This window comes from Ahaetulla prasina, chromosome 2, assembly GCF_028640845.1.
Source record: "Ahaetulla prasina isolate Xishuangbanna chromosome 2, ASM2864084v1, whole genome shotgun sequence".
NCBI lineage: Eukaryota > Metazoa > Chordata > Lepidosauria > Squamata > Colubridae > Ahaetulla > Ahaetulla prasina.
The window spans coordinates 194087487-194101564 of NC_080540.1; the positions used below are offsets into that span (position 1 = coordinate 194087487).

The 14078-nt window shown below is 39.5% G+C and overlaps 1 protein-coding gene across 2 annotated transcripts in view; it reads right to left on the minus strand.

The window, feature by feature from the left end:
* Positions 1-364: 364 nt before the first annotated feature.
* The window catches only part of NCAPD2 (non-SMC condensin I complex subunit D2), a 29209-nt gene continuing 15495 nt past the window's right edge, over positions 365-14078 (minus strand). Inside the window, exons 20-31 of one of the 2 annotated variants that reach the window (XM_058170874.1) lie at positions 13835-13999; positions 13463-13680; positions 12817-12928; positions 12265-12388; positions 12021-12176; positions 11695-11872; positions 9320-9414; positions 8546-8626; positions 1521-1707; positions 1217-1358; positions 916-1068; positions 365-629 (exon numbers count right to left, since the gene is read on the minus strand). In XM_058170874.1, coding sequence (XP_058026857.1) covers positions 550-629; positions 916-1068; positions 1217-1358; positions 1521-1707; positions 8546-8626; positions 9320-9414; positions 11695-11872; positions 12021-12176; positions 12265-12388; positions 12817-12928; positions 13463-13680; positions 13835-13999 — 1691 coding nt within the window. In that variant the 3' untranslated portion in view covers positions 365-549. Of the gene's footprint in view, positions 630-915; positions 1069-1216; positions 1359-1520; positions 1708-8545; positions 8627-9319; positions 9415-11694; positions 11873-12020; positions 12177-12264; positions 12389-12816; positions 12929-13462; positions 13681-13834; positions 14000-14078 lie in introns of those variants that run through there. The other variant, XM_058170875.1, reaches the window with a different exon arrangement.

Below are 14078 nucleotides of genomic sequence, written 5' to 3' on the forward strand. Positions count from 1 at the left end.
ACTGCCATGAACTCTTATTTTAAAAAGGCTCTTTTGTGCATTGCATTTTACATTGGTTACGATTAGTTTTGTATCTTATTTAACTTGCATTTTGCTCTATTTTGTTTCCCAATTTGATTACTTAGTTCCATTTAAAATAAAAAGCATTTTGGTTACTGTACCCTCTAAAAGAACATTCCGATTCTCTGTCCTTTATGTATGTTAATGCATCTCTTTAATTAATGTATGCATGGAAACTGGCTTACATTATATATCAAGATACATTTTTATAGTTCTCAAACATCTCCTAGTTAATATGCACATGTAGAAATTTCAGTCATGCTCCTAAGTCAAAATACAAAAGTAATAATAACCAGAGCATGTATTTACTGAAAGGCACATTTTAATCTATCAACCATGTGAATAAACAATCATCACAATGCTAGCCTTGAAATCTGAAATAACCCTCTCATGTAACTTTATCAAATATAAAAAAAGGACTCAATTCATTCTGAAATCTTGGAAACTTTGGTTCTTATTAACCAACAGAATCCACAAAACGGCAGGTAATCATCGAGAGCGGTGAGACGAACGAGAAATAGGGGTTGTTTTGCTGGGGGTCTCCTCAGCTGTCAATTCAGCATCAAGCTCTGAAAGAAGCAAGACAACTTAGATGGTCTTCAGGGAACTGGCACAGACAGAAAATGTATTATATACAGCTCATATTAATTTTATGAAAATATAATCTCCTCTCTAACATAACAATCAATCAATCAATCAATCAATCAATCAATCAATCAATCAATCCACAGTTTAAATAGGGTTGATGAAATTAACACAAAAATTGTTCTTACATTCTGGTCTCCCCAAAAGATAAGTTCACAAATTTATTTTGACTAGTCCAATATCTTAAATTCAGACAGAAAATATTTTCACCTTCATCTAGGCTGTTCTCTTCATCGCTGGAGAAAACAATGGTAACTTTGTGTTTGGAAGTCTTCCTCTTGGATCGAGTAATGCGGGGCTCCGGAGTGATAAAGGCGGAGGCAGTTTTTCTGTTGGCTGCCCGAAGAGGTCGCCGACAGGATCCTAAGAAAAGAAACAAGACATTTAATTTTTCTTTAATAACTGAACATTCAAATAATTGCAAGTCACATCTCATATTGTTCCAAAGACCAGCGTCTTTGATAGTTTTAATATGTGAATTAGGAAGTGTTAGGATAAAGTGCAGACATACGTGACACTACTTTCTTTATTGGTTGCAGCACAGATATATTACTGCCTTCTTGGTGTGTGGTCTCCTCTGGAGCTTCAGTGAAGGAATCCAGACCCTTGCTGTGGCACTTCTGGAGCTTCTGTTCAAATTCTTCAATAAGAGCCTGAGGAATGATATCACATACAGAGCAGAAATATAAACTGTATATCACAGAATTAATTATGATACATCCATGATCTAGCAATGAGATATTTTTAATTTTTCTTCCCTTCACAGATAAAAAAAGATGGCATATGCTATCTTGGGGAAAAAAGATGACCCTCACCTTCATCTCTGGCTTAGTGGCCACCCTACGAACCCTGCCTAACGCAGCCAGGAAGTGGTTGTAGACTGTCAAGTCCTGGAGTTTATCAGCAAAGCAGTCGAAGTTGTCTTGCATCTTACGGAGCCCTCGTTCTGTGAGAGGAAGTAAGGTAAGGCAGTATGCCAGATCATGGTGCTGGCGCTCTGTTCTAAAAAAGAGGAAGAAAAATAATGTGGCTTCAGTGGTCAAGGCCTGATTTCTCAAACAAATACAAAGAGCACCTTAAATGGCACGATATGGAGAAGCCTTGCTCCTAAAATGAACTGAAACAGAAAGTACGCCTATGACCAGGAAGGACAAAACATACAAGAAAATACCCAAGAAATGTCTTAAACTGTGATAATACAACAAAAGTAAATTAAGAACAAAAGAATCTTGCTGAATAACGCTAAAACCGATCTAGCTTAGCATTTTGTCTCCTGCATAGCCCAATCAGATATTCATAGGAAGACACCCACACAATGGCCACAGCTATAGATGTCATGATTTTTTAAAAATTCCTGTAGAAAACTGCTTCGTGTTTGATGTATGTTATTCTGGAGCCCACAATTAATATATTTTATCTGTACAGAGTACGTTGCCAGGTTTGTTGCCCTTGGATCCTACTGATTTCCACTTTATCCTTGACTCAGTTTAGATCCCTTGATTCTGGGATTACATATTTAACACTATCATTGATGGGCCTCTCTGCAGGGTTCAAAATAAATCACTGAAAATCACCCAGGAGACCAAGGAACCTCAGAATTATAAATCATCTGCCTTTATACAAACTAAGTAATGTAGCTGCTCCTTCCCTCATGAACAAGAAAATTAAGATACTCTGACAGCTTGTTTGAGAGGAAGGAAAGTGAAAAGGGCAGTGAAAGAGGAAGGTAACAACTGAAGGCGTGATGTTGCAGAATATTTGATCATGACTACTGGAATTCAAATAGCGTTGACAAAGATTAGATGGGGGGAAAAAAAGGAATGGTTGCCAAGATGACGAGGGAGATCTCTGATCACCATACTTCATTTCTGAATTGCCCTGTGAGGCTCAGAAAATTTCCAGTTCCATGCTTGGAACTAACAAGGGAGGTGGTGTCCTATTCTATTCTGGATTGAAGGAAGCTTATTCTACCTATGTACCTTTTCTCTCTGGCCTGGAAGTTGGCCTGAGGAGGAGACGTATTGAGTTTTGCAATAACTAACCCAGAACTAAAAGAGACCTCAGAGTGTATTTTGAAACCAAGGTGATTCAGGCTTAATTTATTCAAGAGAACAAACTGTTGAATAGTGGTTATTCAAGTGTGTTTTTCTATGTATACACACACACGGGAGGTTGCACCTGTGCAAATTAATCTTCTAGAACATTCACTAGCAGGTCTTTTAGGAGGATATGTCCCTCAAAGGCCCAGATCTCACTCCTTTAATTCCTAAATTCCCAATATGCTCCAGTATAAGAAAGAAGTAGTTGCCATAAGGAAAGGTTGTTTTGATTGTGTGAATAATGCAATGTCAGCATGAATGACCTCAGTTACATTCTTCTTATTTATCATGGATTTTATGTACATGTGATATGCAGAGCAAGTTAATAAGGCTGATGTGAAAAAATGAAACATCCAAACTTTTGTTTCCTCTGGACCAGACATCTAAATGCCATTAACAATACATTTAACCTTTCTTATTCCTGGAAATAGTACTGGCATAATTATTATTCTTATTAAACAATGGATGGTATTTACAGGCATGTTAACTGATTAAGGTAACATCATGAGCCACGGTGGCGCAGTGGTTAAAGTGCAGTACTGCAGGCTACTTCTGCTGACTGCAATTTGGCAGATCAAATCTCAACAGGCTCAAGGTTGACTCATCCTTCCATACTCCCGAGGTGGGTAAATGGGGACCCAAATTGTTGGGGGCGATATGCTGACTCTGTAAACCGCTTAGAGGGTTGTAAAGCACTGTAAAGCAGTATATAAATCTAAATGCTATCGCTCAATAAATCTCCCGTGATCAATAACTTTTTAATCTGCTACAGTAAAGCAAAGATTATTGTGATTATTGAAGGGTTTTCAAATGGTTTTACCTCCCTTATGCTTTTGTGTGTACATGTGTACTATTTGTACATCTTTGTACTATTGTCTGGCATCACCTTTACAGCCATCATTCAAGAGCATGTACAAGAAAATGTGGAAATTTAAGAATCACCAGAAGTACATCTTTAATCAAGTTTCCTGAGGAGCTCCGATCCAAATTTCTGGAATTATTTATGGTTATATTCTGGAAAATCTAGTCCCTTCTATGTCCCCACTTTTGTCCCCTCCCCCCCACATCACACACACACACACAAAGTCAAAACGTTTGGTGGTAATGAGAGGCAACATCTGGTTGAAGGCAAACAAATGTCTGCATTCAGAGGCAAACGTAATGAAGTCCAAAACCATAATATGCTAAAACCCAATGGTGATTCTGACCATTCCTCTCAGACTATCACTTTTCACAATATATAGTTGCTCTATGTGACGGGTTAAAGAATTCGAAATTACCGCTATATTCGACAGCACCTACAAGGGATGAATGCTGGACTTGTACTAATTATACAGAAATAGAACACAGAAAGCACAGAGATCATACGAGGAAAAAGTATCTTTTTTTTCCCTAACAAGAATCTAATCACTTATGGGACACACATTTGATTAGAAAAATTTACACATTTGACGGATCATCATTGGGCAGTTGCAAACTTGAAGACTAGCATTCAATATTCATATAGCCATGAGTCAATCTGATTCAAAACAAAATAGTATGTGATACATGCTTGATGGTTCCAAGAAAATAAGCATCTTTTAAGTCCTGTGACAAACCAGTCTCCTACTTGAAGAGAAAAGATGCTTGAAGTTGACACCATTTGGAATTTTTAGATGTGTGTGATCAACCTACTTATTTAACTTATCTGTAGGCTAACCCAGCCATTTAAGACTGGGCAATAAACAACAAACCAGGTGAAACAAAAGATAGCAATAACAATAATGAATAAGACTACAGTATGTATGCATACCCAAAATGAATACACACACAATCTAATTGGACCAAAGACATATTGGAACAGTAGGATAAAATTCAGTTCACAAGGATGTAGAATGAGAAACAGATTGCTATATTCCTTGGCTACTATAAAGTGCTACGAGAATGATAAACACTGACTGAGTTTATTGCTTAGCAACAGTAATTCGTCTCCCTTAATTCAGTAGCCTTGATTATCTCTTCAGGGAGAGCAGAAGAAGAAAAGCTTGGATGACAGTCAAAGGCGGAAGAATGCCAACTCTTAAAATGAGGACCCACCCACAATCTGAATCCACTCATTTGAAGTAACAATTTGCCAATTGCCTTGACAGTGAAATAGTTTCTTCTACAGAGTAGAATTCTGGGTAGAACATACAAACAAGGAATAGTAAACAAACAGACAAACAAACAAACAAAGCATTTAGTCTTGGACATGTAGAAGAAAAACATTTAAATGGAGAAAAAGAGTCCACGGAGTTCTGTTTCATGGACTGAGTAGCAGAATGTGGTTGGGAGCAAAGTATCCTGGCGGCAAAACAGAACTGATCTTTCTGAGGGACAGAAGTGATCACTGATATAGAAGCCAAAGCAAAGACAGAGAGTGCCATTAGGAGAACCATCCCAGATTTCATTTCCTATTTGCAGTCCAAAGGAATGGGCTAGTCTATGCAACTGTGCTGCTGGAATCACAAATAGAAGGAAAGATGGAGAAATTGATCCTGGATTTTGTTTCTAGCTCATATACTGGTAAAAGAAATATTTCAGAGAGAAAGTAGCCAAATTAAAAAAAAAAAAAGGAATGAGAGCTGAGATGATGGTTGTAACTGCACTAAAAAAAGGACTAAGATTTAGACAAGCCAGAATTTAAGTAGATAAATTTGCTGGCCCTTTAAAATAATAATAACAATAACAACAACAACAACAACAACAACATAAACGCTGTACCTCACTTTACTGAGTGAGCACTTTGTGGCTTTCTGCAAGACAGTAAAAACTGCAAATGCCTCTTAAAGGGAAATATATTGCTGTAAATAATGCATTTTTAAAACATACTGTTTAGAATTTTATGCTATATAGTAGCACTGGTGTAGAGAAGTAAATAAAAAAAAATGCTACTGAAAACATAACCAAAACCGAGGTTCAGTCTGATCTAATTTTACAAGGCAGGCTTTCTGCCAAAAGCTCAGTGAATGTTCCAGAATGCTGAATTGTGTAGAAATCACATGAATGCAAAGCCCAGAGATTATGATGAATATCTTCTGTTAGCTAGAATCATCTGAGATTTAGTTTGCTCCGTTTACAATTTTTAACCCAAGACAACATCCATGCTATTCTTTAATGCAGTCTAGAGCAGTGCTACTCAACTCCGGCAACTTTAAGATGATTGGACTTCAACTGCCAGCATGCTGGTGATGGTATTTTGGGAGCTGACGTCCACTCATCCTACAGTGGTTAAGAAACTGGTCTAGAAAGATCAACCCCGATATAGGTTAATTACGTTGGACAGAATGAATCACAAAGTACAAAAGTACAGAAATGACCAGATATAAGATAAAGGTATCTAGATCAGGATCTTACACTATATTTTCAATGAGAATCTGTGCAAAAAAGTAATTGTAACAGATAGAATAGAGATTTGGGGCCATTAATGGTTTCAGTAAGGTTTCAGTAAGATTTATCCTTAGAAATGGAGAATCCATGATGAAAAGGGTAAATGTTTGGTGTAAAGTAGCAAAACTGACTGTGCACATGTATGTCTGAGGCTGGATTACAGATTCACTTTGACAAAGAAAAGTGTTACAAAACATTCTGGTCTATTGGCTGGTTGGTTGCCTTTTCGGTTTCTAAGGCAACATTCCGGTTGGACAAATCACTCTTTTTTTAAGAGATTGCTTTGGAAAGTCCACAAAATTGCTTAGGGACAAGGTTTTGAGACATGCACCTGTTTTAACATGCTAGTGAACAGAGCACAAAAATGGTTGATTTTTACATTAAGAAAACAAATGGCTGAATTTGCTTATACTGACATCACATTTTAAGTAGTCGTTCTAAATGCACGGTCCCTTCCAATCTGTTAATCTGTTAAATCTCAAGAAAAGCATTCATAAATGACAGGAGTGGAGATTCTAATAATTGCGTAAATAACTTCCTTATAAGCAGGATAGTATGGTACTTATCATGCTCGTTGACTGACTGTTCAAAATTATGATGGTACTGAAAAAGGAGACGTCTTCAAAGTTGCAGCCATTGTAATCTCTGTTCAGTCAAGTGATAGTGATTTGGGCACTTGGCAACTGGCACACACACATATTTGACTACAGTGACAATCAGGAACAAGTGATTGGCATTTTCAGCCTTCACAGCTGGCTTCTGACAAGCAAAGTCAATGGGGAAGCCCAGAATAAATTATAATTGCATGACATTGCAATTAACAATTGTAGCCGGAACTGATGATGTTGTGCTTAATAACTTAGCTACAGGGCAGAGTTGCTGGTCCCAACAGCAATTAATGAGGGTTACCTATAGGCTAGAATTGTCATATAGCCCCTGTCCCCCCTCCCCATTTATTATGTTGCTTCACTAAGGTTGGGGGAAAGAATGCCTCAAGTGTATGCTAAGCATATATAGTCTATACCACTGGTAGTCAACCTGGTTCCTACCGCCCACTAGTGGGCGTTCCAGCTTTCATGGTGGGCGGTAGGGGTTTTGTCAAATTATAAATTTTATAAAGTAAAGTTACTTCCCTACTTTATAAATCACCATGACTGTGGAACCGGTGGGCGGTTAGAAAATTTTACTACTAACAGAGATACAAAAGTGGGTGGTAAGTATAAAAAGGTTGACTACCCCTGGTCTATACTATATAGTATACAGTATATAGTTCTTATATCATGATGGTAGTTGGGACTGGAGTTTCCATTACTAAGCAATGCAACTGTAAATTTAGTTCTATGTCATAATCCCATTCCTAGCAAGGACAATCCTGACACTTCCTGTTGCTGTTCTTAACCAAATCCCACTTGTTTTTAACTGAGGACCCATTCTGATCCAAGCCACTCCCCACTTTGTTCTTCCCTGCTCTGGGCATCTATTCTTCCTAAGCCAGGCCCTTCAACTTCCTAAACCACCTATCCCCCCAGTCCTTTGGGCTACCCTGTGCCATGCCTTGTGGGGCAGTAAGTGGCCTCACAACTGCATGGGGCTGCTTGTCACACCACGGTTCAGAGGCTATTTGGTGGCTGCAAAGTCTCCTTGCAAGAAGCCTTGGCCTCAGCCATCCCACCCCAGTGGCATGGCATGACATTTCCCCAGGAAGCCCCTGCCACCCCAGCACAGTGAAACTCTTCGGATACAGGCCACAGAGAAAGGAGGAAAAAAATGTGCTTCCAATCCCTGGTGCCAGTCCAGCCAGATATCAGAGCAATGGCAGCAAAAACCACAGAGGGATCCAGGATGGACACCACTGCTGCGTGAGCTGCACTAGTGCCCAGTTGCCTTCAGAGTGCAATCCAAGGTGCTGGTTATCAGCTTTACACCTAAAGCCTTTCATGGCATAGGGCCAGATTATTTGAGAAACTGCCTCTCCCTGAGGATATCTGCTAGTCTAATAGACTGCACAGTGTGGGAATGGTCCAGGTCCCCTTCCTTAAATGTTGTCATCTGGTAGGACCTCATTCTAAACTTACACGTAACAGGAAGCCACGGCCACTGTCCAACTACAATGGCTGACACACTATTTGCATCCTGCTGGACAGCAGCAGGCTAATTTTTGGTCTTTGTGGCTCTATATCATTTTACACCGTGAGGAGAATGTACCCCTTTCTCTCTAAATTTGTTCTACTGGGGTTCTCATTCCAGAGGCCAAACCTTCTCATTTCAAGTTCAAAAGGATTGACAGATTTTCTCATACAGAATGCTCCTTCCTTTAGCAATTCCTTACTCACCGAGCAGTTCGAAATCGTTGACATAGTTTCTCTACCAGGCTCTCCGTTTGCTTATCCTTAGTGATAAAAGAAAAAAGTTGCCTGAGAGGCAGAGTGTGGAGGAAAAGGGAAGGAATACAAAAAAATAAAAAATAAAATTCAAATATTAATGTTCAGTATTTTGGATTGCAATTACAAGATTATGAGGTTTTCTGACATGTCAGTTTTCTGTTCTTCTCAATATTACTTGAAACAGGAGGCAAGTTAAGGAATTTCTTGAAATTGGATTTCTTGATCTCATTTCTTGTTTGGTTAGCTCAAGACATTCATTGCTAGGTCGTCCACAAGCAATATCCAATAATGCTTCTTTTATTGTTTCCTTCTCAAGAATTCCAGGCATTCAATATAATCCCAAACAAAAGTGCTTTTCTAAAGGCAACTGGAATTTCTTAGGTTTTTTTCCCCTTGAAAATGTTTCACCTTCATCCAAGAAGGTTCATCAGTTCACTGAACTGAACTTCAGTGAACTGAAGAAGCTTCTTCGATAAGAAGCAAAGCATTTTCAAGGAAAAAAAGTCCAGCTGCGTTTTGAAAACAACCTTTAGGACAACATGATCTGGATGATTGAGAATCTCCATAGACAATACCAAACAAACTTGCACTCCATAATCTGACATACCGTTCTGTCTCCCATTTTATATGCCAAGGAATTCTAGGCATTAAGGAAACTCATTGGCTTAGACGTGACATGTAGAGGTGTGGAAGAGAAAAAAAAAATCTGAAATAAAAAGGTACCTCATAATGGTGTGGAAAGGCTGTTCCTCTATGCCAGAGTCTGCATCTGAGAGGCGGCTAATGATATCAGGGAGCAGGTTATAAACAGCATTATCCTGCATTGCAAAGAAAGAGTGGAACGTCTTAAACCCTTGAACCCATCCAGCCCTGGAGACCTATATGAGATAATGCTGGATAAAATACAGATGCTAACATCAAGACAAGCCAGACACATTTATCCCGAAGTTAGACCTGGAAAGAGATTCCATTCTACCTTGGGAAAAAGGCCATGCCATCTACAGAAAAAAACCGAAAGAGGCTATTTTGAGAGAGGAAATGAAACAATGTCAGCCAACAGAGCTTTCATTCGGATCATTTTGTTCTTTTATGATTATAAAAAGAATGCTGTTATCCCCATTAATGAATAATGTATATTACACTGAAGTTTTCTACTCAGTTAAGAGTGATTGCTGGAAGATGTGCATCAAAATACATGGATGGCAGTTTGGGTCCAATTCATGTTTTCTGGGCAGGAAAGAAGGCTTTGCTTGGTTATGAGCAAAGAGACTCAAAATATTCTACAGATCAGTAAAGTGGAAAGGGTCAGGATTTAAGCACTGAATAGTGTTTATTTTAAGCAGGTTGCCTGCATACTAGGGCTGAGTAAAGAAAAAAAAAGAGAGACCTTTCTAATGTTTGAAATTACTTGAGTACTAGCCCTATTTTGCTAGTGGGAGAATGTGTTCTTTCAATCTGAACACATCTCTTGAGAAAGGAGATTAGAGGTTCATGATATTTTGTAGTTGGTGAAAGGCAAGCAACAGGATGTTGGATTGGAAGGTATCTCCCGAGTTGAGAGCCTAACTTGCACAGAACAGAATGAGGTAAAACTGAACTCAGCTGTGCTTGAAAAGAACTTTATGCCATAGACATTTGTAGAGCTAAAATCAATGGAAAGTATGAAAAAGTATGCTTGACTAAATAGGAAGAAGCTGTAGTTTTAATTTTCAAATAATACAGCCAAAGAGACGAGAAAAGTTTAAAAGAAAAAAAATAAAGGGTGCCTTGAAAGGAATTATTTTCATGAAAAAGAAGTTTACTACTTAAAGGGTTTCCAACAAAGCATAGACCTGTAATGTCGTTGCACACGGACCCATGTTGCCTGGCACATATAGTGTCACCCGTTCCTCTTCCGGGTTTCTGCTGCGCATGCACACACGACAATCAGCTGGCCTTTTTGCATGTGGCAATGCTGGAAACTAGAAGAGCTGGACTTCCATTTTCCTGAGTGAGCATGTGTGCCGGCCAGCTGATTGTCGTGAGCAGTAGCTGGCTGAAACTGGAAGTTCAGTAGCTGAAACTGGAAATTCATTTTTGGGCGCACATATGCGCCCTGGGCAGCTCCTCTTCTGGGTTGCGGCCCAGATGCGCATGCTCCATCTCTATACCATCACTGGTATAGACAATTAAAAATAAAAGTAATGAAATTAGTTGGAATGAAACTGAAGTGAGGAATGATGGAGAATATTTTAGAGTTTGTAGGAGAATAATTGTATTATATTAAAGGGTGGGATTGTAGTGAATGCTACTAATCTTAACAATGTTAAAATGATGAAAAGGAAGTTATGAATAATGTTAAGAATGTTGAAAATCATAGGTATAGATACATCATTGGAGAAATGTTATAATACATATGTAGTTTGGTAAGGGAGAGACACTCTAACTAATTTAACATATGTGTAAAGACTACATATGTGTCTGAGGACTCGAAGAATGCCATTGTTTTTAATTGTAATCTTTAATATTATTAGAAATACCTATTCATGATTTTACTGGCTTTTATTGTTGTAAGCCACTCAGAGTTGCCTCAGAGTGAGATGGGTGGCAAACAAATCTAATAAATAAACAAGTAAACAAATAATAAAATAAAACTATTGCTCTTCCTGGACCAGTGTTTCTTAACTTTGGCATCTCCCAGAATTCCCCAGTCAACATATCCTAAAAGAGAACAGAATGATGGGAATATAGACACAATATGTATCGTTAGTAAGAGGTGCACAAATGTGGATGTAAAACCACATTTTTTCCACTTAGTAAAAACTATGTTTATACTTCTTGGTGAAACAAAAAGGGCTAGTTAAATTAAGCTAAGACTGTGATTCAATTTAACATAAAAGTTCCACATTTGATACAGTATCTGGCTGACTCGTCTCAAACAGCTACAGTCTGCTCCATAAATATTGAGAAATTCATCTCAAGTTTCTTTTTGGACATTTAAATGGTACCGGTGCTTCAGTTATGTAGTCTACAAAGCATTATTTGAAATTTAGCAGCACAGAAATGAGAAACGTGGGTTTTATATTTCTGAGAGTTTAGCACGAGGCCTCTTTCCTTACTTTGTTAGAGAGTTCAGTGAAAAAGTTCCGAGCCAGATGAACAATCTCATCTTCAGGGTCAATGAGAAGAGCTGCCATCTCACTCACTTGCCCCTTCACCTTCACCATGTCTTTTAGGATCAGGTGAGTCATCACCATAGCAGCTGTCCGTCTGACATGTTGACAAGAGTCCCGCAACCTAAGAAGCAAAACCAAGTGACATCATGAGGTGTGCCATCAGACCATATGAAGACTTCAGTTGCTGGAAAGGTCTTTATACTATATCCAGCTGGCTAACGTATTTCTTCACACCTTCCAGGCCAGAGACCTTGCCACCAAAGAGTTACCTGGCATAGAGGTGGGGTGTCCAAGGTTCAACCAAGTTGGGAAAGCGGATGGCCAGGTCTCCAGCTGCAATGATGAGGTTTGCACGAACACTGGAGAGGGTGGCTTTCTCCATCATTGTGAAGAAGAGCCGCAAATGTGAGTCACAAAATTCTGTACTGCAGGGGAATGAAAAGTGAGTAAACTTCAGTTCATCAGTTAGAAGACTTCACAGCTGTAGGAAGAAATATTCCTCGCAGATCCTACCTGATCATACAGAATTTTCCCAGGGCCAATGCGGCAGCTGCTGAGAGTGCTGGATCACTATAGAGTCCTGGATTATTGCAAATCTTGAGTACAAGAGGAACAAAGGCCGAAAGCAGCTGTTTTTCTATAAAGGCAAGAAAATGGATCATTCTAAGGAAAATTAAACTTGTACAGAGTACAGGTAAAAATCCTCAGGCATGCAAAATACTTAGGCAAGCATAAAGAAACAATTGTTATAAAATAATTCATTTAAAGTGGCCCATGATAGGACATGCTTCAGACACTGACCAACATGCACAGCAGGAGAGAAATATTCTGTACACTCTGCCTCTGAAATTTTAAAATATCATTTCAGTATAATCTAACATCCCATATTCTTCTAATTGAGGCTGGTTACCTCACTGGGTTCATGGTGCAAACTAACTGAAACCTAGGTATTTGGTGCGTATGTGGGTATAGTTCAATTTCTTACCCAGTAGACCACAAAAAACAATTACAATATTCATCAATAAGAAGCGGGGGGGGGGGGATCTACTCAGCTTCCATACTTACCATCCAAGAGCTCTGTCTCACAAATGGTTCGGATGAGCTCCATTTCTGTATCTTCAGCAGAAGCCCCAACCAAGCCTAGGTCTTCCTCCATCGTGGTGTCATTCCCAGTACACTGTGCAGAAGGAAGAAATCACTGAAAGCTAGCACTGTTCTCCATGGAGCAAGGCAGCCTTAAGAGTAAGAAAAGGTTGAAGGCACTTGTGATTTTCCCCCCCCAATGTATACCATTGAAAAAAAGAGCCGAGGTGGCACAGTGGTTAGAGTGCAGTACTGCAGGCTACTTCAGCTGACTGCAATTTGGCAGATCAAATCTCACCAGGTTCAAGGTTGACTCAGCCTTTCATCCTTCTGAGGTCGGTAAAATGAGGACCCAGATTGTTGGGTGTGCTGACTCTATAACCCTCTATAGAGAGGGCTATAAAGCACTGTGAAGCGGTATATACCTGCTATTGCTATACCATTACTTCTCACAATTAGTTGGGAACCTCTGCAGAACGATATGCTCAGCAAAGGTCACTGTCCCAAATTATGGAAATCTGTAGCATTTAATATGCTAATAATCAGATGAGTAACAGGATCTGATGGCAAGCCTTTGAAATAACCGAAGTCAAGTAGACATGTAAACGAGAAGAATTCCAGCCCTCACCTTCCTATTCTGGACTTTTACGGTGCTGGCAGCCTGTTCCTTTGCGTCTTGTTCTTCCCCAAGCACACGGCGCCTGCGTAGCTCATTGCTTACAGACAACTCCAGGTGTACAAGCTGCTGCAAGGCCACATCTCCCGCAAGGGAGACCAGATGTGTTAACATAATGATATCAATCATGCTCGAATCACCAGTTGCTTCATCAGAAGAAGATCCAAACTCTGGAGAGCAGACAATTTTTTTTAATGGTACATTTATCCTCTTTTCTTCTTCTCTCTTGCTGCCCTCTGTAGATATGCCCCTTCTATGTTGCCTGCCTCAAGTATCCCAAGCAGACTTTGCCAAAAGCAGAGAGCACACCTGTCTTTAACTCACCTGCCTCAGCTGCTGTACTAAACTCCTGCAACTTTTCCAGGGCTTGTTGGCTACAACACTGCAAGATCTGAGCACATATTTCCTCAGGTCCTTCTGCCAACAGGTAGATAAGGGCAACTGCTCTCTCAGTGAAGGGAATCCAATGCGTATTTGGATGAGTAAAACCTAGGGGGGAAGGCCTACAGTCAGACCAAATAGCATGCTTGTAGCTATGCCTACCTTCCTCTCAGTTTCACCAACTCAC